The sequence below is a fragment of the Dermochelys coriacea genome, chromosome 3, assembly GCF_009764565.3.
Source record: "Dermochelys coriacea isolate rDerCor1 chromosome 3, rDerCor1.pri.v4, whole genome shotgun sequence".
In the NCBI taxonomy this organism is placed as follows: domain Eukaryota; kingdom Metazoa; phylum Chordata; order Testudines; family Dermochelyidae; genus Dermochelys; species Dermochelys coriacea.
This window is the reverse complement of record NC_050070.1, coordinates 156,925,551-156,950,617: the sequence shown is the minus strand read 5'-3', so window position 1 is coordinate 156,950,617 and position 25,067 is coordinate 156,925,551. Positions and strand designations below refer to the sequence as shown.

The window sequence follows — 25,067 nt, the reverse complement described above, 5'->3', positions numbered from 1 at the left end:
TGTGTGTGTGTTAATTTCCTGACAGGAAACCATCTGTTTTTATGGTTCAGACTTAATTGAGGAAAGTGAAACAATGAGCCATTGGAAGTCAGAGATCTGGAATTTGATTGCAGCAGAGGTTCTCCTCTGTTTCCCACAGTGCAAGAGCGACAGAGGGAGTGAATGAGAGGAGGGACAGAAAAAAATATTACATTAAAAAATGACAATAGGCAGGCCTGCTGATGGGGTGGGGGGGCAAAGGGGGCAATTGCCCAGGGGCCTGGGCAATTTGAAAGGACCCAGTGGACCCCGGCCGCTGCCAGCAGTTCAGCACAGCGGAGCTAAGACAGGCTTTCTGCCTATCCTCACTCTGCACCACTCCTGGAAGCAGATGGAACAGCCCTACGGCCCCTGGGGGGGCAGAGGGTCTCCGCGCGCTGCCCCCGCCCTGAGCGCTGACTCCGCAGCTCGCATTGGCTGAGAACTGCCCGCAGCGGCACACAGAGACCCTCCTGGCCCCCCCGTCTAGGAGCCGCTGCCAGAGGGGTGTGCAGGTCACTTTCGGGAGCCACCCGAGGTAAGCACCAACCCCCTGACCCCCTCCTGCACCCCAACCCCCTGTCCTAGCCCAGGGCCAGCACTCTGTACCCAAACTCCCTCCCAGAGCCCGCACCCCACATCCCCTCCCACACACAAACTCCCTCCCAGAGCCTGCACCCCCTCCTGCACTCAAACTCCCTCTCAGAGCCTGAACCCTCACCTCCTCCTGCACTCAAACTCCCTCTCAGGGCCCTTACCCCAACCCCTTGCGTGGTAAAAGTGAGTGAGGATATGGGAGAGCGAGCGACAGAGGGAGGGGGGATGGAGTGAGCAGGTGGTGGGGCTTCAGAAGGGGCAGGACAGGAGCGTGGCCTCAGGGAAGGGGCGGGCTAGGGGGCGGGGCAAGGGTCTTTGGGTTTGCGCAATTAGACAGTCGGCGGCCCTACCAGGCAGGCATGTGCAGTCCCTGGCCATGCCGGAAAAGCGTGCATAGCAGTGTATGCAGCAGCTTGCTGGGCACCAGCCAGCACAGGAGCAGCAGCGCCCAAGTGTCAGGCGGACCACATCTGGGGCTTGTGTGTCCGTGGGCGCCCATTGACTGTTCTGCCCTGAGGCCCAGAATTGCTGTCGGCTGGCCTGACCATAGGGAGATCAGTTAAAACAAGTAACTCCCCCTTCCTTATGCATCTCTTTCAGCTGACCCCGTGGCTCGTCTCCCCCTCTCCTTGGTCTTGTCTGTAGTGACTTCAGCACTGGTTGCTGCCCTCATTCTGGCTTTTTCCGGGATCATGATAGGTGAGTGTCTCATAAAGCAAAATGTGCATAGAGCAGCAAAAGTTGCAGCATATTGTGCTTTTCACCTAAGCCATTTCTAGCAGAGCCAAGAACATTGGCATTAGGACTCAGGCTTTAAGCTGTGTTGGGGTTTTTTTTTAATGAAAATTCATCTGTTTTCTTTTTTGATAAATGTTTGTAAGCAAAACAGCCAATTTAGGGACATTTTTCCATGTGAAGGGAAAGTTGAAAAAGTAGGGGGGGAAATTTAGTTTGAGCAATATTTTTACACTTTATATTTCACCAGGCAGCAAATGGATATCTAGGTATAATTCAAATACCATCTTTGTCTTCCTTTTCTTTACTAGCTGGTGGCAAGGTCCTTCCAGTGACTGACTGCAGCATTGTAATACTTCTCATGATTGCATCCATAAAGAGAGACTGTTGTGTGGTTTGGGGTGTAAAAATGTCAGACCACAACATCCAATTTTCACTAATTTTAAAGGGAGCTGTGAGTGCTCAGTACTTCAAAAAAAATCAGTGCTCTTTTAGTTTGGGTATCTACAATATGTATTTAGGTACTTACGTTTAGTTACTCAAGTTTGAAAACCTTGGCCTAGATACTAAATTACGGTTTAGTAAGACATGGATGTTCATGACCTTTGTCAAAATTTTGATTACATCTTTTTTAAAATTTTTATTTAAACAATCCCATGTGTATATTCCTACTCTAAACATACCAGGATTATTGTGCTAATGCATGAGAACCAGTGATTCAAACTAGCCAGTCTTTCCATTGTCCACACTGAGGGAAATGCTTTTTAAAAATACACACACAGAGAAGGTCAGATGGTGACTAGTAAATTAGATTTGTGTAGTTATTTCAGTTTAAGAATTTCAAGTGTTGCTATTAATACATACACATGGTTTCAGATGTACAATTTCTGTTCTAACAGTATCCCCTTAAGGGTCTAATTACTTTTCAGTGAATAGAAGAATAACCAAATTCTTTCTGGCCATTCCTATCATTCTCATGAGCAGAATGAGCAGAGATTACGAGCAATCAAAGCAAGAGCAATGATGAGATGAAAAGAGAACTAGGAGGGCTTGATAATAAGTCATTAAGCCCACCCTCCTTTGCTAGTCGATGTTTTCCCCTTAAACTCTTCATCTCAGTGACTTATCTATCAGAGCCGACATGGGAGCCAGTACAGCCACAGTCTTTGGGCCCAGTCTCGCTCCCATTGAAGTCAGTAGCAAAATTATTATTGGGCCTGTCCATGATTGGGCCCTATTTTGTAACCTTACATGTGCAACTCGAATCACTTTCACAGCAAGACTAGCTTTGGTCTGTGATTTCCTAAGAAATGCCTGACTTTCATAGGCATGGAAAGATAACATAACAGCTAAGTGAATTAATTCTGAGACTATAAGAACTGATTTCAGCTTTCCCCCAAATTTGAACCATGCCTGAGGTTTAGAAACATTTGATCAAGTGGATGGGTGTCTTTAAAAACTTCACACTTACCCGCTAGACTCCCTTCACGCTTATGGGAATCAAGAGGGAGTTTCATCAACTGAAGTCATTGTATTTACATAACTTCATTGTGAGGGGAGAGATTTTACTTCTAAAGAGATTTCAATGTGAACATTGTGATATGACACAACTAAGCATGGACTTTTATTCAACTTCCTCATAAGCTAGGCTCTTAACCAAAACCCTGCATCCAAATGCCCTGAACCTTGGGAAAGTCGGATCTGGATACTTTGAAGCCCAGACAATCTCTAACAAAACAGATTTGTTACTTCAGAGTTCACTGTTCGTGGATTTCACCCTATTCTTCAAATCAAGAAATACTGGAAGACTCATGAGTGAGCTTGTTCTTAGCCTAATTTCTAAACCGAACAAGTTGGATAAATTCAGCCTGAGCTTTGGAGAAGCACCCAGACTTCTTTCTGCATGTACGCGAAGTACAGATGGTTGACAATGCCCCCATTTATTTTGATTCGTTGGAGTCTAAATACTAAACCAGTTCCACAGCACATATGTTCTGTATTGGTTGCCTTTATGTTCACAGGGCAGTCTGCCTCTCTGTGCTCTATTTCTAGTGTATCGCCGGAAACATCAAGAGCTGCAAGCTATGCAGTTGGAATTACAGAGCCCTGAGTACAAACTGAGCAGACTGCGCACCTCCACTATTATGACGGACTACAATCCCAACTACTGCTTTGCAGGAAAGACCACCTCCATCAGTGATCTCAAAGAGGTGCCTCGGAAAAATATCTCCCTCATAAGGTAAGCTCATCTGTTTGCCTTCCACATACTTCACCCCATACACTCATATACACTCTGTCTCTTATACACACACACAATCTCTCTCTCACATTCTCATTCTTTCTGTACATTCACACACCTGTCCCTACTCTTGGACACACAAAAGAGCTATGGCGGGTAGGGTATTCCATGACCATTGTGGGGACTGGACTCTAGCCAGGTCTCCTTAGCCTTTCATAGGCTCATTGTTCATATTCTTTCTTTTAGAAAAGGAGTACTTGTGGCACCTTAGAGACTAACAAATTTATTAGAACATAAGCTTTCGTGAGCTACAGCTCACTTCATCGGATGCATTTAGTGGAAAAAACACCACCCTATATCGGAAACCTACTGACCGCTATTCCTACCTACATGCCTCTAGCTTTCATCCAGATCATACCACTCGATCCATTGTCTACAGCCAAGCGCTACGATATAACCGCATTTGCTCCAACCCCTCAGACAGAGACAAACACCTACAAGATCTCTATCATGCATTCCTACAACTACAATACCCACCTGCTGAAGTGAAGAAACAGATTGACAGAGCCAGAAGAGTACCCAGAAGTCACCTACTACAGGACAGGCCCAACAAAGAAAACAACAGAACGCCACTAGCCATCACCTTCAGCCCCCAACTAAAACCTCTCCAACGCATCATCAAGGATCTACAACCTATCCTGAAGGACGACCCATCACTCTCACAGATCTTGGGAGACAGACCAGTCCTTGCTTACAGACAGCCCCCCAATCTGAAGCAAATACTCACCAGCAACCACACACCACACAACAGAACCACTAACCCAGGAACCTATCCTTGCAACAAAGCCCGTTGCCAACTCTGTCCACATATCTATTCAGGGGATACCATCATAGGGCCTAATCACATCAGCCACACTATCAGAGGCTCCTTCACCTGCGCATCTACCAATGTGATATATGCCATCATGTGCCAGCAATGCCCCTCTGCCATGTACATTGGCCAAACTGGACAGTCTCTATGTAAAAGAATGAATGGACACAAATCAAACGTCAAGAATTATAACATTCAAAAACCAGTTGGACAACACTTCAATCTCTCTGGTCACTCGATCACAGACCTAAGAGTGGCTATACTTCAACAAAAAAGCTTCAAAAACAGACTCCAACGAGAGACTGCTGAATTGGAATTAATTTGCAAACTGGATACAATTAATTTAGGCTTGAATAGAGACTAGGAATGGATGAGTCATTACACAAAGTAAAACTATTTCCCCATGGTATTTCTCCCTCCCACCCCACCCCCCACTGTTCCTCTGATATTCTTGTTAACTGCTGGAATTAGCCTACCTTGCTTGTCACCATGAAAGGTTTTCCTCCTTCCTTCCCCCCCCCCCCCCCCCCCCCGCTGCTGGTGATGGCTTATCTTAAGTGATCACTCTCCTTACAGTGTGTATGATAAACCCATTGTTTCATGTTCTCTGTGTGTGTGTATATAAATCTCTCCTCTGTTTTTTCCACCAAATGCATCCGATGAAGTGAGCTGTAGCTCACGAAAGCTTATGCTCTAATAAATTTGTTAGTCTCTAAGGTGCCACAAGTACTCCTTTTCTTTTTGCGAATACAGACTAACACGGCTGCTACTCTGAAACCTTTCTTTTAGAAGGAACTGAAGAGCTATCACCATGAAGCCCAGTAATTCAGACCCCAGACATCTTTCTTCCAGGCTCTCAAACGCTTTGTGGCATACCCCTGGTGTTTAGACCAAATATTAACTGATGTAATATGGGGAGCATGAGGATTGGAGGAGGTTCGTTAGAAGTCTGTGACTGTATTCCTGGCAATGAGAGTGACATCAGCAACTGCAATAACAGCAGTGAGTGATGAGAATCTAGATGCTACCTGACAGTGGGATTTGAACTATAAAAGCCAGAGATGGGGAAGTCTATCTATGGGCCTGAGCCACATTAGGATCTGGATCAGAACTTTTAAAAAGATTAGGGGGGCTTGGGTTGGGAATCATATCTAGGAAAGACCTGCAGAATCATCGAGTCCAACCCCTCTACTATTGCAGGATAGTCCTCCCCCATAGAGGATATGATGTGACACTGATATTACATGATCCTAGACACAAAGCCAAAAGACATGATTAAGAAGCAAGAGGGTATGGGAGATTCAGGAGCTTGTATTTCCAAAATCCTCCCTGAGATACAACAGATGAAGCCCACAACATCCACTACCACCCTCACTGTGTTATCAGGTATTGCAGGGCTCTTCTGTCATATCTAATACCTCACTGATCACAAGTTAGGACTTCCCAATGCACTGTGTGCTACCAAATGCTTTTGTCACACAGGCTGTGATGGGATCACTGAGTTTGTATCAAGCCACAGAGGGTAAAGGAAACAGCTGGGAATTGATGAGGGAGGAGGGATAGGTTTATGAGCCATAGAGATCGGTTTTATGTCCCCATTTTACAAAGGGTGGGTAAGTGTTGCAGAGAACAATGTTTCAGGCTGACACTTATTGGGAATAATTGATATCTTCAGTTGAGCCACAGGCAATTTGACTCTGCAGTGTGGGTGAGCTGCCAGGGCTGACACCTGACAGTCAGAGAATGTAATGTTCTTTATCCTGGCAAAGAGTAAAGCCACTCTAAGTTGAACTGTATCTACAGAACAGGTACAGCATGGACAACAATAGCATAAACTTCCCAACCTCACCCACAAGGCATGAACCTTCACCTTATCTAGGAGGGACCATGATCTGGGGAGTTCACTCTTTAGGATCTGATGAGACCATCCACAGAGGTGTCATTTAGAACTGGAATGAGGCCAGCAGCTTAATGGAAAGCAGACCACCCAGCAGCCATTCGATCTGGCCATCAGTCCGGGCCTGGTTCAAGCCAGTGCCATATAAGTGAATGACTCGGCATCTCACTGCAAGAGAGAGCCCCTAGAAAGCCCCCTCCATGTCAGAGTTGAGGAACAGGAGTATCAGGGGAGGGCTTGCACTGCCTCTGCCAAAGCTGAACCCCTCCGTGGTTGAAGAAGGGATTCCAGTGCTGTCAGTCTAGCCACTTCCATCTCCACTACATTCACCGTGGTGGTGTTATGCTGTGTAGCTGAGCCCATAATGCCCATGTGATGTGGCGGCTGTTGCACTTAGTGCTTTAACTTTCATTAATTGAAAACCAGAATAAGCAGTGACACAAAACTTCTATAATGAGCACAATGGAGAAAATGTGCATTAGTGGAGTGTAATATTTATTTATTTGCTTTTTTCTTTATCTTGTTTCATAATTAAACCTCAAACCTTCTTCATAATTTGTTAACATCTACAGTAACCATTTTAGCAGTTTTTAGCACTTACATAGCATGCTGTACTACAAGCCTCTCGTTTGATGCTTTCTTTAAGTGAGATGTATAATTGTATGAGGAGTTGTTAGCAAATTTAGAGTATGACTATCAAATGAACAGTGTATCCATGATAGGCCCATCTTTTCTAGCTCACTTTTGAGTTACACAGCAAGTAAACTGAAATTTAAAACTGTTCTTGTACTAGCGTAAGAGGACAATGCTATGTACTACTGTGCCAACACTTTAACTGCAGTAGATTGGCTTCATTGGGCATAGTTCGTAGTTTCCAAGGCCAGAAGGGACTATTGTGGTCATCAAGTCTGACCGCCTGTATAGCATAAGCCATAGAACTGCCCCCAAAGTAATTCCTAGAGCAGAGCTTTCAGAAAAACATCCAATCTTGATTTTAAAATTGTCAGTGATGGAGACGACCCTTGGTAACTTGTTCCAGTGGTTAATTACCCTCACTGTCAAAAATGTGTGCCTTATTTCCAGACTGAATTTGTCTAGCTTCAACTTCCACCCACTGGATCATGTCATACCTTTCTCTGCTAGATTGAGGAGCCCAGTATTAAATATTTGTTCCCTATGTAGGTACTTATAGACTGTAATCAAGTCAACCTTTAACTTTCTCTTTGTTTGAGAGAGCTCTCTGAATCTATCACTAGAAAACCTGTCTCATAACCCTCTAATTAGTCTCATGGCTCTTCTCTGAATCCTCTCAAATTTATCAACATCCTTCTTGAACTGTGGCCACCAAAACCAGACACACTATTCTAGCAGTGGTTGCACCAGTGCCAAATACAGAGGTAAAATACACCTCTTGAGATTTCCCTATTTATGCATCCCAGAATTGTATTAGCTCTTTTGGCCACAGTGTGACACTTGCAGTATGTGTTCAGCTGATTATCCACCATGACCCCCTAAATCTTTTTCAGAGTTACTGCTTCCCAGAATAGAGTTCCCCAGCCTAAATTCTTTGTTCATAGATGTGCACATTTACATACTGTATAGCCATGTTAAAATGTATATTGTTTGCTTGAGCCCAGTTTCCCAACTGATCTGGATTGCTCTGAATAAGTGACCTGTCCTCTTCTTCATCTACCACTCCCACAATTTTTGTGTCATCTGCAAACTTTATCAGTGATGATTTTTTTTCCCCAGGTTCTTGATAAAAATGTTAAATAGTATAGGGCCAAAAAACAAGCCATGTGGTACCCCACAGAAAACAAACCCTTTCAATTATGATGTCACTTTTACAGTTACATTTTGAGACCTCTCAGTTAGCCAGTGTTTAATCCCTTTAATGTATACCATGTTAATTTTACATCATTCTAATTTTTAATCAAAATGTTTTGCAGTACCAGGTCAAAAACTTCACAGAAGTCTAAGTATATTACATCAGAATTATTACCTTTATCAACCAACTTGTAATCTCATTAAAAAAAAAAAGAAAGAGGAGTACTTGTGGCACGTTTGAGACTAACAAATTTATTTGAGCATAACAAATTTAAAAAAAAAAGATATCAAATGAGTTGGACAAGATCTATTTTCCATAAACCAGTGTTGATTTGCATTAATTACATTAATACCCGCCTTTAATTTTTTAATTCTTTATTAATCAAGTCCCACATCAGCCGCTCCATTATCTTGCCCAGGATCGATGTCAGGCTGAGACCTATCCTTTTTGACCTTTTTAAAAATTGGTGCAACATTAGCTTTCTTCCAGTCTTCTGGAACTTCCCCAGTGTTCCAAGACTTCTCGAAAATCAGTGTTAATGGTCCTGGAAGCTCTTCAGCCAGCTCTTTTAAAACTCTTCGATGCAAGTTATCCAGAGCTGCTGACTTTAAAATGTCCAACTTTAGTAGCTTCTGTTTAATGATCTTCTCAGACACTAGTTGAATAGAAAGAGTGTTATCATCACTACATGTTGAGACTATATCGTCTGTTTTTTCTCCAAATACAGAACAGAAATATTTATTAAACACTTCTGCCTTTTCTGAATTATTATTGGTAATTGTACCATTTCCATCTAGTAATGGACCAATACCATTGTCAGGATTCTTTTTATTCCTAATATTTTTTTTAAATCCTTATTGTCCTTAACTCTGCAGGCCACAGATTTCACCTTGTGTCCCTTGGCTTCCCTTATCAATTTTCTACAATTTCTAACTTCAGATGTATATTCATTACTATCAACTTCCCCCTTCTTCCATTTGTAATTATATATATTATATTTTTTTATAGCTGCCTTCACTTCCTTTCTAAACCAGGTCATTTTTTTTACCAGTACAGCTTTCTTCCTCAATTGTGCGATTTTGGCTGTTTTAACATCTAGTGTAAGGTGTTCTTTATTATAATTCATGTTTTTTAATTAAATTCTTCCTCCCAGCTAATTTGATTTAGCATTCTTTTCATCTTTATGAAACTGATCCTTTTACAGTGCACATGCACGCACGCACACACACATAGATATAGTGTTTTTAGTGTATGTGTGTATATATATATTATATTACTAGTCTGGACTTTATTCTGCTTGTACATGATAAATGTGATCAAGTCATGATCACTTGTACCTAAGCTACCATTAATTTTTAATTTTGTGATCAGTTCTTCATCTGTTAAGACAAAGTCTAATAAAGAATTCCTCCAGCATATGTCACTCACTATTGAAATCTCTCTTGATCATGTAGAATTTTTTCCTACACAATGTAGATAGGTATATAAGAATCTTGTTCCCTGGTGTGATTTGGTGCTCAGTAGCAGACACTAGTACCCCATCTTGTGCTTTATCTGTTAGGACATTGATCCATAAGCATTCAAGATCATTTTCCTCTGAGTTATAAGTGACTTGGAAATGGGTTATTATACCTTAAGGATCCACAAGCTGTTACCTCTGAGGGCCCCCTCCCCTAGCAGTTTTTACATTGTAGGTCAAAGATAGACAAAATTGAAATTGTAAATCAAGCCATGTTCCCACAAATGGCTGTGCAGAGTGCTACCAATAGCATGGCCAAGGCTGAAGTTTCAGTTCTTCATATTTTACTGTCATAGAAGCTATACCCCATGTTCTGTTTCCTGTGATCAGAACATTACAGTGTGCAGGCTCTGCATTAAAACCTCCTTATCTTTTCTGGTTTATCCAGGGGTTTGGGCCATGGAGCCTTTGGCGAAGTATATGAAGGTCAGGTGGTGGGGATCCCGAGTGACCCGAGTCCCTTACAGGTGGCTGTGAAGGTAAGCGACAATATGTGAGTAATCACAATAATAACACTCTATGCACCTTTCATTCAGGGGCCTAAAAGCATTATAAAAACATTGATAAATTAAGCCTTACAACACCTCTAGAAGATAGGTGTGTATTGTTCCTGTTTTGCAGATGGGGACACTGAGGCACAGAACAGGTGAGATGATTTCCCTAGGGTCACTTGAGCAGAGTAATAATACCTCGCTTTTACACAACATTTTTCATCCATACATCTCAAAGCCCTTTACAAAGGACAGTAGGTATCACTGTGCCTGTTGTACATGATCTACTGACTCCCTAATCCAGTGCCCTATCTTTGCCTTGGGCCATGTTGCATCATTCACAATCCCCTGCCCCGACCACTAGCTATGCTCCCATGGTCTCTTCTGGTGCTGCAGGCATCGTGTCCATCAACAAGATTGTTTATTTTCGAATCTCTGAGAAATTAATCCAGCTGATTCAACCTTATCCAAATGAGAAATTGCATTACAGAGAACTTTATTTCCAAGCTGTCAGCTTGCATCTATTACCATCTGACCATGTTCTGTATTATGTCTGACATTGCTGTAAGTGAAGCTAACACATAGCTGGTAATGATGAGCTCCAGCTGCGGGGATACTAGAGCCCAGTGCACTTTGCTGTGGTGATTTGTAACTTTGGCCTCACTGTCAGCGAACGAAAAGCGAGGTTATATACTAGCCAGCTCCTCAACAACCTTACCAAGCCCCATCAATGATCTTAGACGGTGCCACACTCCAAATCATCAGACAGTTTACTTATCTCGCTAGCATGTTGGACAACGAAGCGACAATTGCCCACAAAGTGGAGACATGAATTAAGAAAGCCAATGCTGCATATGATTACCTCCATCACCAAATCTGGAAGCAACGAGGAATCTGACTACAGATAAAAATCAAAGGCACATAAAAATCTTGACAGTTTCAATTTATGACACCAGTGAGGATTGCTGGGCATCAGATGGCAGGACTGGGTTTCCAAAATAGAATTCGTGGCAAAAGCTGGTTCAGTTGGTATTGAGCTCATTCAATCTGCACTCACTTGAGATGGACTGTCCATGTAATTCATATACCTGAGACCCATTTATTATAACAAGTTGCATATTCCCAATTAAGCTCCAGGAATTGTAAGCATGGAGGGCACATGAAATGCTTCAAAGTCACCCTCAAACCAAATCTGCCCCAAAACAAAACATTTCTGACTCAACCTCTGAGCAACTGGCAATTGATCATATTGCATGGTGCCACAGCCATAAGGGTGGGTGTTCACAATTTTGAGAAGAATCACGTTGCACAGCTGGAAACATAGTGCCAAGCACGAAAACAGCGAGCAGCACAACTAGGCAAATGGCTCTGTGGCCAATGTGGTAAATGTTGTTCTTCCCAAATTGGTCTGTGGAGTCACCGGAAGACCTGTTAGACCCCAGCTATGATTGTTGACGTCATCCTTGAAATCAAGGTGACTAGCATCAGATGCAGATTTCCAGTAGAGCAGTAGCTGATTGTAGTGGTCGGGAAAGAATCTGTCTAGGCATTATATCACACTCAACACAATAGAGTCCCCAATATGTACAACATTGTGCAATTAACTGTTTGCATTATGGGGTGTTTCTTCTTCATCTGAAGTATCTGGCTATAGGCCACTGCCAGGAGGAGGATACTGGGCTTGATGGATCAATGTTCTGATCTGATGGCAAATCCCCCATGCCTGCCAACAGGGCTTCACAACCCAGTCTGAAAATGGCATGTTAGTTAGCTTGGTGTGAGAGTTTCTTGTGAAGAGAAGGGGATCACTGCAAACTGTGTATGTTCTGGGATTCTACAATCATGAGACTAAAACCTCTCTCTCCCTTCTTGTCCGGTCTTTTCCAGACATTGCCAGAGATGTGTTCAGAGCAAGATGAGCTGGATTTCCTCATGGAAGCTCTTATTATCAGGTGTGTTAATAAAAGGTAACCAAGGGCTTATGTGGGCTATGCATGGCAAAGCACAGGTCCTATAAGATGAAAAGTACTCTGTGATGTATAATGATGTTAATACATTCATACTGCACTTTTCACCCAAAGATATCAAAGTGCTTGACAATGGCAGGTGGGCACTATTCTCTCTTTTTTAAAAATCAGATTGTGAAACTGAGGCTCAGAAAGGTTGACACTAATGTTCTTAAAACGGTCCATTGAATTTAGATGCTTTAAGGTCTGGGTGCCAACCTGGAACACCGAGGCCCTAGTTTTCAAGCATAATTACCTCCCCCATTCACCTGAAGCTCAGCACATGAGAAGATCCGGCCCTGTTTGTCTTAGGTTGGGCACTCAAAATTAGTGGACAGTTTTGACAATGTTGGCATAAAGTAATTTGCCCTCCCAAGACCACACAGAGTCAGTGGCAGAGTCACAGATCCCAGACAGCCAGTTTTCTATTCCACTAAGAGCTGGAGACACAAAGGACCATTGAAAACGGTGGCATTAGGACCCTGGGTAATACCATCTACATAACTGACTCCCATGTCTGTATATGCTGCTGGAGCAATCCTACTCCCGGTCCCAGGCATAAGGAAGTCAGAGGGGAGGTAGAAGATGTGGGTGAGGAGGGTACATGCCCAAAGCACAGTGAATTGTGGCTGTTCTCTGCTTCCCAGGGCCCATAGGCTGTGCCAGACCCAGAATATAGGGAGTGCAAAGGGGGCAGAAAGCCATCCTTCCCATCCTCCGTTCCCGCTCCAAGCACAGAGACACACTAACAGAGAACTGGGGCCAGTATCTTCAAAGTAGTAGTGTTGCTAATTAGGTCTACCAACGGTGATACCTTAGACTTGGTAGCATCACAGACCATACCTGCATTTGACTGGCTCAGTACCCCTTCCGACACATTGTTTCCTCTGGATAACCAGCTTCTCTGTGGTAGGGTAAGTTGACTCTCCACATCAAGGTGCCTTTTGGTTCAAAGCTGCCCTTCAGTTTAGTCTCGCTTTCTCTGCAGCAAGTTCAACCACCAGAACATTGTGCGCTGTATTGGGGTCAGCTTGCAGGCACTGCCACGCTTCATCCTCCTGGAGCTTATGGCTGGAGGGGACCTGAAATCCTTCCTGAGGGAGACACGGCCTCGACCGGTAAGGTGGGATGGGAGGAATTATCTTTCTCCACTAGCTTTGCAACCCGTGCCTTACTCTCCCTGCCATTTCTTCCTTGTTTAACTGCACTGGTGTTTTTCCTGGCTCCTCTCCTAAGAGCTCTCCAAGCATTACAAGTAGCTAAAGTAAAGCACACTCACGTCACTGATCTATTAATAATTGGGAATGGCCACCAGTAATTTTTCCCTAATAACATGCTGTGTCCACATAATTAGAACCTGTTTATTTTCTGAGAGACTGGATGCTTTAGAGCAGCAGTTCCCAAACTGTATTCCAGGGACATGTGTGATCTTCAGAGCACTTGCTGGTGGCCTGCAGAGAGCTAGCTGGTCACGTGGTGCTGGATCCTTCTCCTAGTTTCCAGTCACTTCTACATGTCTCCAGGCTCTCTGAAGACTAGGAGGCAGAGCCAATCTAGCTAGCCTTTCATAAAGCCCATTGCTCTATGAAAGGAAGAGAAAGAGAAGCCACCCTGAGTCAGGAACCTGAGCCACCAGTGGGTCTGAAGCTGCCAGACAACTCCAGGAGAGGAAAATGTAAGGAAGAGGGGGACACAAGGCAGCCAGATAATATACCCATGACCGGGGAGATGGGCCAGTTGGTGAAGGAGCAGCATGTCCATGGAGGAGGGGGAGAAAAAGGAACAGATCAGATGGGAAGGGGGAAGAAAAGCAGAGAGTAGGGTTTACTATTTTTTTTAAGTATGTAACAATTATCACACCAGAGCCCCTTAAATCACATAAATCATAGAATCATAGAATCATAGAATATCAGGGTTGGAAGGGACCCCAGAAGGTCATCTAGTCCAACCCCCTGCTCAAAGCAGGACCAAGTCCCAGTTAAATCATCCTAGCCAGGGCTTTGTCAAGCCTGACCTTAAAAACCTCTAAGGAAGGAGATTCTACCACCTCCCTAGGTAACGCATTCCAGTGTTTCACCACCCTCTTAGTGAAAAAGTTTTTCCTAATATCCAATCTAAACCTCCCCCATTGCAACTTGAGACCATTACTCCTCGTTCTGTCATCTGCTACCATTGAGAACAGTCTAGAGCCATCCTCTTTGAAACCCCCTTTCAGGTAGTTGAAAGCAGCTATCAAATCCCCCCTCATTCTTCTCTTCTGCAGACTAAACAATCCCAGCTCCCTCAGCCTCTCCTCATAAGTCATGTGCTCTAGACCCCTAATCATTTTTGTTGCCCTTCGCTGTACTCTTTCCAATTTATCCACATCCTTCTTGTAGTGTGGGGCCCAAAACTGGACACAGTACTCCAGATGAGGCCTCACCAGTGTCGAATAGAGGGGAACGATCACGTCCCTCGATCTGCTCGCTATGCCCCTACTTATACATCCCAAAATGCCATTGGCCTTCTTGGCAACAAGGGCACACTGCTGACTCATATCCAGCTTCTCGTCCACTGTCACCCCTAGGTCCTTTTCCGCAGAACTGCTGCCGAGCCATTCGGTCCCTAGTCTGTAGCGGTGCATTGGATTCTTCCATCCTAAGTGCAGGACCCTGCACTTATCCTTATTGAACCTCATTAGATTTCTTTTGGCCCAATCTTCCAATTTGTCTAGGTCCTTCTGTATCCTATCCCTCCCCTCCAGCGTATCTACCACTCCTCCCAGTTTAGTATCATCCGCAAATTTGCTGAGAGTGCAATCCACACCATCCTCCAGATCATTTATGAAGATATTGAACAAAACGGGCCCCAGGACCGACCCCTGGGGCACTCCACTTGACACCGGCTGCCAACTAGACATGGAGCCATTGATCACTACCCGTTGAGCCCGACAATCTAGCCAGCTTTCTACCCACCTTATAGTGCATTCATCCAGCCCATACTTCCTTAACTTGCTGACAAGAATGCTGTGGGAGACCGTGTCAAAAGCTTTGCTAAAGTCAAGAAACAATACATCCACTGCTTTCCCTTCATCCACAGAACCAGTAATCTCATCATAAAAGGCGATTAGATTAGTCAGGCATGACCTTCCCTTGGTGAATCCATGCTGACTGTTCCTGATCACTTTCCTCTCCTCTAAGTGCTTCAGGATTGATTCTTTGAGGACCTGCTCCATGATTTTTCCAGGGACTGAGGTGAGGCTGACCGGCCTGTAGTTCCCAGGATCCTACTTCTTCCCTTTTTTAAAGATGGGCACTACATTAGCCTTTTTCCAGTCATCCGGGACTTCCCCCGTTCGCCACGAGTTTTCAAAGATAATGGCCAAGGGCTCTGCAATCACAGCCGCCAATTCCCTCAGCACTCTCGGATGCAATTCGTCCGGCCCCATGGACTTGTGCACGTCCAGCTTTTCTAAATAGTCCCTAACCACCTCTATCTCTACAGAGGGCTGGCCATCTCTTCCCCATTTTGTGATGCCCAGCACAGCAGTCTGGGAGCTGACCTTGTTAGTGAAAACAGAGGCAAAAAAAGCATTGAGTACATTAGCTTTTTCCACATCCTCTGTCACTAGCTTGCCTCCCTCATTCAGTAAGGGGCCCACACTTTCCTTGGCTTTCTTCTTGTTGCCAACATACCTGAAGAAACCCTTCTTGTTACTCTTGACATCTCTTGCTAGCTGCAGCTCCAGGTGCGATTTGGCCCTCCTGATATCTTTCCTACATGCCCGAGCAATATTTTTATACTCTTCCCTGGTCATATGTCCAACCTTCCACTTCTTGTAAGCTTCTTTTTTATGTTTAAGATCCGCTAGGATTTCACCATTAAGCCAAGCTGGTCGCCTGCCATATTTACTATTCTTTCGACTCATCGGGATGGTTTGTCCCTGTAACCTCAACAGGGATTCCTTGAAATACAGCCAGCTCTCCTGGACTCCCTTCCCTTTCATGTTAGTCCCCCAGGGGATCCTGGCCATCTGTTCCCTGAGGGAGTCAAAGTCTGCTTTCCTGAAGTCCAGGGTCCGTATCCTGCTGCTTACCTTTCTTCCCTGCGTCAGGATCCTGAACTCAACCAACTCATGGTCACTGCCTCCCAGATTCCCATCCACTTTTGCTTCCCCCACTAATTCTACCCGGTTTGTGAGCAGCAGGTCAAGAAAAGCGCTCCCCAATGGCACTTTGCCATGTCTGCAATTGCCACAAGGCTACAATGTGACAGCAAATGGGAGGCGAGGCGTCCACCAGATAATCTCGCTAAAAAGTCTCCAACCGTCTTGTGTAGAGGGTTGGTTAAGGGAGCAGAGCCTTTCATCGCTGGATCATAGTTCAAATACCGCTTGGTAGGGACTGAAAGCTATTGTTATTGTTTTATTTCTTTGAACTGCAGTAGCCCCTCGGAGCCCTAGTCATGGACCAGGACCCCACTGTTCTATGTGCTGTATAAACACAGAACAAAAAGATGGTCCTGCCCCAATGAGCTGACAAATTTTAAGCAGAGTTCAGTGGCTGAGGTGGAAAGAGTCAGTAGTTTCACTTGTGAGCTTTCCTCAGTGTTTACCCCCTTTAAAAATGTGGTGGCTTTTTCATTGCTTGTGGCAACTGTTTCTAAAATCCCAGCGCCCATAAAATCTGGAGGTCTTTATCTGACCACTGGTAACATTAGCAAAAAAAAAAAAAAAAGAACTAAAGACAGTTTGGATGAAAGAGTATGATAAGTCCCAGAGCCCTAAGCCCCTTTCTGGAAAAGGAGGGGATTAAACAGTGTGCTGAAAAAGGAGGAGGAGAAATTTAGGCCTGCGCTCGCTCCAAAAAGAAGACTTTGGTGAGCTGGAGCTGATTTGTTTGCACTGGCGTAAATCAGGAGTAGCTCCATTTAAGTCAGTGGAGTCACAGCAGTGTAAAACTGATGTAAGCTAGAGGAGACTCATTCCTTGAATTGGTGGGTTCGAGAACCTGCTATGCTATGTAAAATGTCCTGTGTTCTTAGAGCCTTTCCCGGTGAAACCAGAACCACCAGGAAATGCTGTTTAACAATAACTAGAAAGTGCCTGCCAAAGTTTACAGATGCTAAGCAAAATAGATTTGAGTCCAGTCAAACCACTGGATCAGAAAAGGTCTAAATGTTGGGGAAGCTTAGCACCAAACTTGTCAGATTGTCTGTCTCTTGCTTTGAGCCCCAAGCAAAACTCTGGATCCTGTAGGACACTTGCAGTAGAGGAGAGAGAGGAGCTGGCTGTAATGCATACAAAGGGGATTCCTTATGGAGACTTCTGGACACAAACAGACTCTGTAGTGACTAAAAACAGCCTGTGCTGTTTAATCTCACTACATAGGGTCTCTCTACACCATGGCCTGGATTAAGCACTCATGAAAGTCTCTGATGACCACACTATAGGGCCAAACACCCAGAACTGTGCGGGTTTGAAATGCACATCTCGACAGACAATTTCTAGAATAGAATCGAGTTTGGTTCTTTGCAACACCTTGTGTTGTGGTCCTGTCAGACATCACAATGAAGCAGCGTCTGGCTAGAGGTGAGCCCGCACTGGACTCAGAGAAGAGCTGGGCACAGGGATAATTCAGAACCAAGGCCAGGTATCTTAGACTTTACAACTTGGGCTCTGCTCTTGATGTGGTGCCATGGGAAGTAGCGTTAGTGGAGCAGCAGGTGGTGTCTTCCCACTGAGTCGGTACAGATCCACAGCCCTAACACCAGAGCAAGCAGTACTGACGGAGGTGCTGACTGTCAGATGAAACTGAGGAATGGTATGTGGCCGGGCTTACCATCGCTCGACAATGTAGTGCTTGTTTTAGCTCATTAAATGAGAGAGAGAAGCCAAGACTGCAATGCCCTGGGCCCTAGTGGAGAAGCACCAAGGATATTCATTGTGAACTGCAGGCATTTTGACCTATTTCTTACAGGAAAATAAACCAGACACTTTTGATGATAAAAGGCCCTTTATCTTCATAGAATGAAATCACTGACATTGCTTGAGCTGAAGGTTTTGTCTTTTTTTTGCCCTTCTGCTATTTGTAAGTACTACCCCATGCGTCAGTGCTTTCATCTCCCCATGTCAGCAGCTGCTCTGCTCAGTCTCTCTGACAGCTAGTGGCAAACACAGAGAGTTAAGAGAGCTGCACACACAAATGAGGGAATGTGGAAAGCTTCTGTGTGCCTGTGCTCTATGCAACAAGTATTCTTTCCTAGTTACTTCTCCCTTTACCCCCTCTCCTTCCTTCCCAATCTCTTCCTTGACCTTCCTTCTGCCCTTCCTGGGCTCCATTAGATGGTTCAGGAATAACAACATCAGGTATTATGTAAGGGACTATTGTTTTGAGAGGGTAGCCCAGCTTGCAACTTGAGGAGCTCCCATGTTCCCCTGAACTAGAGACCCTCCATTAATACTGCATCTCACCCCCCCCCACCAAACTCTGAGAAAGAGGAGGTTCAAACACTGACTTGAACTTGGTGGCTTGGGCCAAACGAGAACTCCAGTTCTGAACATCCCTAAACTTTGGGCAAGTTCCAAACATTGGATCCAAACATTCCAGCTCTACTTTGAACCCATCCTCACCCTTGGGGCCATGTATCACTGTCACCATCCTGTTTGAGGACTGCCAGGCAAGAGTCCCAGTGCAGCTCGTTCTTTAGCTGTCAGAGTGGTTTTCAGGTGACCGGAGGCACCCCCTGCGTCTGAGAATGCTGCCTCCATTGTTCACCCTGCACCTGCTGGCTCGGGAAGTACAAAGCCAGGGATTGCACTCATTGGTGTGATACCAGAGATGGGCAGTGTGCTGTGCTCAAATGGTTAACAGTTATCATGCTAAAGTTGGGAATATTGGGCTGGAAATATGGATGCTCACTTATTTGGCTGGTAGACTCCTTCCCATATGCTGGAGTTTGAACGATCCAGTGTACAATTGCTCTGGCCTGCAGCTATGCAACTTGTGTCTACTCAATCCTGCTCCTCGTGACCCCAAACTGAAGTTTAAAGTAGACAATCTGAGGGTATGTCCACACTTAAAGGCTGCAGCGGCATGGCTGCAGCACTTCGATGTAGACACTCACTACAGTGACTGCAGGGGTTGTCCCATTGTTGTAGTTAATTCACCTCCCCAAGAGGCAAGAGCTAGGTCAAGAGAGGAATTCTTCTGTAGTCCTAGCACTATCTACACCAGGAGTTAGGTCATCTTAACTATATCTCTCAGGGTGTGATTTTTCAGTGCAGACCAGCCCTCAGAGGGCAGGCTGTAGCAAATGACTTTCCCTTTGATCACGCAGATTTCTAGTCTCACCGACCATGTCATGCCCAGCCAGACAATGATGTTTTTTTAAAAAAACACTGACGGAGAAAAGGGAGTTTAGCTTCCTAGGGAAAATTAAGTACAAAGAGAAATCAGCTTTGGCAGGTACAGTGGTAATGCTTTACTGCCTACTGCAAAACTACCCCTTTTGTCTCTCCCTTCTTGCCTTTCCTCCTCACTCTTTCTCTCCATTCTTCACCTTTTTTCCTACTTTCCCTGTGCTTCCATTATTGTTATCATTTACAATTTGCCTGTCACCATCGCATCAAGGTACCACATACAATAAAAGAAACATTCAACTGGGCTGAACAAAATAAGCATTCCATTGGACTCTAAACAAGAAATGTAACATTTATATATTTATAGGCCAAATCCTCAGCTGGTGAAAAATAGCCTATAATAAATAAGAATAAATCCATTGACTTCTGTGGAACATTAACAATTTATCTTAGCTGAGGGTTATCAAGATCAGAGATGAGCCCAATCCAGAAAGTTCAGATCCAAATTCTCCCAAATTTCAGGGATTCATGGACCCAAGGATGTCCATGATGTCCCAGGGATGTTCTGTCCCACCTCTAATGAATAGCAGTGTCTATTTGGGGGCTGTACTTCCCTGCTTCTCAGCAGTAAGATAAGCTCAATAGATTTGGGTGGTCCTTAGCTGCTCAAATGCCGGAACATACTGAGAACATTGCCAGATTTCAGAGTAGCAGCTGTGTTAGTCTGTATCCGCAAAAAGAAAAGGAGTACTTGTGGCACCTTTGAGACTAACAAATTTATTTGAGCATAAGCTTTCGTGAACTACAGCTCACTTCATCGAATGCATTCAGTGGAAAATACCGTAGGGTCTACCAATGTGATATATGCCATCATGTGCCAGCAATGCCCCCTGCCATGTACATTGGCCAAACTGGACAGTCTCTACGTAAAAGAATAAATGGACACAAATCAGATGTCAAGAATTATGACATTCAAAAACTAGTCGGAGAACACTTCAGTCTCTCTGGTCACTTTGATTACAGACCTAAAAGTGGCAATTCTTCAACAAAAAAAACCTTCAAAAACAGACTCCAGTGAGAGACTGCTGAAATGGAATTAATTTGCAAACTGGATACAATTAACTTAGGCTTGAATAGAGACTGGGAGTGGATGTGTCATTACAAAAAGTAAAACTATTTCTCCATGTTTATTTCCCCCCCTCCCCAAACTGTTCCTCAGATGTTCTTGTCAACTGCTGGAAATGGTCCACCTTGATTATCACTACAAAAGGTCCCGTTCCCCGTCCTGTCCCCCGCTCTCCTGCTGGTAATAGCTCACCTTACCTGATCACTCTCGTTACAGTGTGTATGGTAACACCCATTGTTTCATGTTCTCTCTGTATATATCCCCACTGTATTTTCCACTGAATGCATCCGATGAAGTGACCTGTAGCTCACGAAAGTTTATGCTCAAATAAATTTGTTAGTCTCTAAGACGCCACAAGTACTCCTTTTCTTTTTTTCAGAACATTGCAAAATTCTCCTTTCTGTGGAGTTCAGAGCCCTATCTGTTTGATCCTTTTCTCACGTGGCAAAGCAATCAGAGGATGACTTTAGAAGATAATTTCCCTTCCTTTGTATCTTGAAGCTTGTGCAGAGTAGTGATTATACTGAACAATAGTCAGAGTTTGTTTTGCAATCACCTTCACCTTTAGAGTGGTTGGATTTAAAGGGGAGGGGCGGGGGGACAGAAGATGTCGCTTTAGCGCTTCCAATGCACCCATTGCTCTAAAGGCTGATCATGAGCTACAGTTTCCAGCTGATTTCTTTCTCTCCTCTGGGGAGCAAAAGTGGTAAACAGCTGTAAAGCGGATTCTCTAGTGTGTCAAGATTGCTCACTGCACAAAACGGGTCTGAAAGCTCTGTCTTTCAGACAAATTACTCAGATAAATTTTCATTGGCTGATAAGTCACATCTGCTTTACAATTTCAATTTAGCCAAAAGTTGACCAAGGAAGGAAAAGCGTCACAATTAGAATCAGCTTGTGGCTTCATCCCTCCATTTGCCTTGTGTCTTAGCTCAATTCAGCCCAGGGGTCAGTTTGTGCACCCTGAAGAATTGGACTTTTTATTCACTGTGTAACCATTGAGTTGGCTACTGGCTCCTGAACTGTGATCACAGGAGAAAGGCCATTAAATGGGTTGAAAGGTTTGAAGCAGCCCCTGCCCAGACCCCTAAGAAAAGACACCAGCACCCTTTTGTTGATCATTTTAGCCATATGTTCAATGCTGGTGAATCACTCAGTAATCAGCAGTGTAAGACTAAAAGAGATCCTCCATCAAAAAGTAAGGCTTCAGGGAACAACACTATGCACAAATAAATAAATAAAAGGCCAGCCCTTTTCTCCTACGTATTAGGTCACTTCAGTAATCCCTGTGCATGTTAAACAAACCATGTGTATAGTAAAACACGGGCAGGATAGATGAGTCTACACTGTCCCTTTTGCTTAACTGTGTGCGTGATGCTGTGCAGGTACGCCTCTGCTCAGACAATATATAATGCCGGGTGCTTTGCAGTTCTTTGGTGCTGCCTTCATTAGACTCAGGTACCTTGTGGCTGGGTTTACCCCAACCCTTTCAGCCAAGACTAAGACCTCTGTTGTAACAGCCAGTGCTCGCTGTTTCTTGTTCAACTGTGCATTCTGCAAACTGCAGAGAGGCTAGGAGCTGGTTAGGCTAAAGTCCACTATGGCTCAGAGCTGGAGGGTGGCAGGGAGCAGCATACCAGGACCTGGTGACCTTTCCTCATTAAAGGAGTGGGGCGTTTAGAGTCCTAGGTGCTGATGAACCAGTACTGCTGTCTGTATCAGTGGATGGGGTATACAGCATTAAAAGATGCTGCTCTTTAATAGGTGCCATGAAGATGAGCTGCTTGATTGGTGTCGAGAGTGCTGGCATGCCTGCCTATCAGTCATGTCACTTAAAGGCAATTCTTCCTCTCCAAAGGACATCATGTAGTTCTGCATGAATGTACCCTCCATTTCCGATCACAGGGCATCAGCTCCCTGCACTGATGTGCTCCTGGAGATTAAGTTAAATAACTAAAGGGGCAATTGATAAAAATCTACACATATGTGAAGGATGCAAATACCAAGATGGGACTCAGGAACTCAGATAATATGTGGGGGCAGTAGAAGAGGATGGGCTGATTGTTTATGGTGATTTAAGGGAGTATGAATAATGGGATGAAACTGAGCAAAGATAAATTCAGGTTAAATATCACCCAAATACTTATAATACTGAGACCATGGAATAGTCTCCCATGAGAGGAGGTATAAGCGCATTTAAAGCTAAACTGCATAAAGCAATGGAGAATACACTGTAAGGAATAATCCTACCACAGCTGTGAGGGGAATTAGATGACCTACTACAGTAAGACATCAGATCTAGTGATTCTGATTCTATTAGAGCAATTTGTGTGTATGATTAGGTGCCAGCACCATATATGAAACATTTATGCTAGTTGGAAAGCCATGTATGAAGTAGTTTACATCCCCTTGTGTATTTGTGTTAGCATTTGATCCATGTCCCTCATTTGAGATCTCCCTAACTCAGTGGTGACTCATAGCTCTGAAGATGAACCATGCAGCATTTCTGCTTTAACTCATTTTGTACCTTGTCTTTTGGTAGAGCCAACCCTCTTCCCTTTGCATGTTGGACTTGCTCCATGTGGCTCGCGACATTGCATGTGGCTGTCAGTATTTGGAAGAAAACCACTTCATTCACAGGTGAGTAAGACCATTTGCTATTAAGGACTATATACCATTGCCCTTTGTATGTGTGGGTGTGTATTGTATTTTTTTTTTCCACCGAATGCATCCGATGAAGTGAGCTGTAGCTCACGAAAGCTTATGCTCAAATAAATTTGTTAGTCTCTAAGGTGCCACAAGTACTCCTTTTCTTTTTTTTGCGAATACAGACTAACACAGCTGCTACTCTGAAACATGTTAAAGTGTGGTACTATTCAGACCTGGAATGAAAAATGGAACCATATGACTGACTGCTCCCAGTGTGTAAGATGTTTGAAATGGGCCTGATTCTAGACAGAAACTCAAGCAAGGCTAGAGAGCCACTCACCTGTCCCTTTTTCAGTAGGGGTTGTTCCCAGGCCTCAGATATGTGAGCTGTCCTCTTCCGTTACTTCTAATTGATGCGTCCCCAACTTATAACTAAAATTCTTAACACACATAAGGCGAACTGTCAGGTTGGAGGGAGGTTACCAGTGGAGTTCCTCAGGGATCGGTTTTGGGACCAATCTTATTTAATCTTTTTATTACTGACCTTGGCACAAAAAGTGGGAGTGTGCTAATAAAGTTTGCAGATGATACAAAGCTGGGAGGTGTTGCCAATTCGGAGAAGGATCGGGATATTATACAGGAGGATCTGGATGACCTTGTAAACTGGAGTAATAGTAATAGGATGAAATTTAATAGAGAGAAGTGTAGGGTTATGCATTTAGGGATTAATAACAAGAATTTTAGTTATAAGTTGGGGACGCATCAATTAGAAGTAACGGAAGAGGAGAAGGACCTTGGAGTATTGGTTGATCATAGGATGACTATGAGCTGCCAATGTGATATGGCTGTGAAAAAAGCTAATGCAGTTTTGGGATGCATCAGGAGAGGCATTTCCAGTAGGGATAAGGAGGTTTTAGTACCGTTATACAAGGCACTGGTGAGACCTCACCTAGAATACTGTGTGCAGTTCTGGTCTCCCATGTTTAAAAAGGATGAATTCAAGCTGGAGCAGGTACAGAGAAGGGCTACTAGGATGATCCGAGGAATGGAAAACTTGTCTTATGAAAGGAGACTTAAGGAGCTTGGCTTGTTTAGCCTAACTAAAAGAAGGTTGAGGGGAGATATGATTGCTCTCTATAAATATATCAGAGGGATAAATATAGGAGAGGGAGAGGAATTATTTAAGCTCAGCACCAATGTGGACACAAGAACAAATGGGTATAAACTGGCCACCAGGAAGTTTAGACTTGAAATCAGACGAAGGTTTTTAACCATCAGAGGAGTGAAGTTTTGGAATAACCTTCCAAGGGAAGCAGTGGGGGCAAAAGATCTATCTGATTTTAAGATTCTACTCGATAAGTTTATGGAGGAGATGGTATGATGGGATAATGGGATTTTGGTAAGTAATTGATCTTTAAATATTCAGGGTAAATAGGCCAAATCCCCTGAGATGGGATATTAGATGGATGGGATCTGATTTACTATAGAAAATTCTTTCCTGGGTATCTGGCTGGTGAATCTTGCCCATGTGCTCAGGGTTTGGCTGATTGCCATGTTTGGGGTCGGGAGGGAGTTTTCCTCCAGGGCAGATTGGAGAGGCCCTGGAGGTTTTTTTGCCTTCCTCTGTAGCATGGGGCATGGTTGACTGGAGGGAGGCTTCTCTGCTCCTTGAAGTTTTGAACCATGATTTGAGGACTTCAATAGCTCAGACATGGGTGAGGTTTTTCATAGGAGTGGTGGGTGAGATTCTGT

The 25,067-nt window shown here is 44.1% G+C and overlaps 1 protein-coding gene across 1 annotated transcript in view; it reads left to right on the top strand.

The window, feature by feature from the left end:
- Positions 1-25,067, top strand: part of ALK (ALK receptor tyrosine kinase) — a 553,261-nt gene that overhangs the window by 514,902 nt on the left and 13,292 nt on the right. The window contains exons 19-24 of the mRNA XM_038395333.2: positions 1,216-1,314; positions 3,403-3,589; positions 10,093-10,183; positions 12,083-12,147; positions 13,190-13,319; positions 23,209-23,306. Of these exons, the coding sequence (XP_038251261.1) occupies positions 1,216-1,314; positions 3,403-3,589; positions 10,093-10,183; positions 12,083-12,147; positions 13,190-13,319; positions 23,209-23,306 (670 nt within the window). The remainder of the gene's footprint in view (positions 1-1,215; positions 1,315-3,402; positions 3,590-10,092; positions 10,184-12,082; positions 12,148-13,189; positions 13,320-23,208; positions 23,307-25,067) is intronic.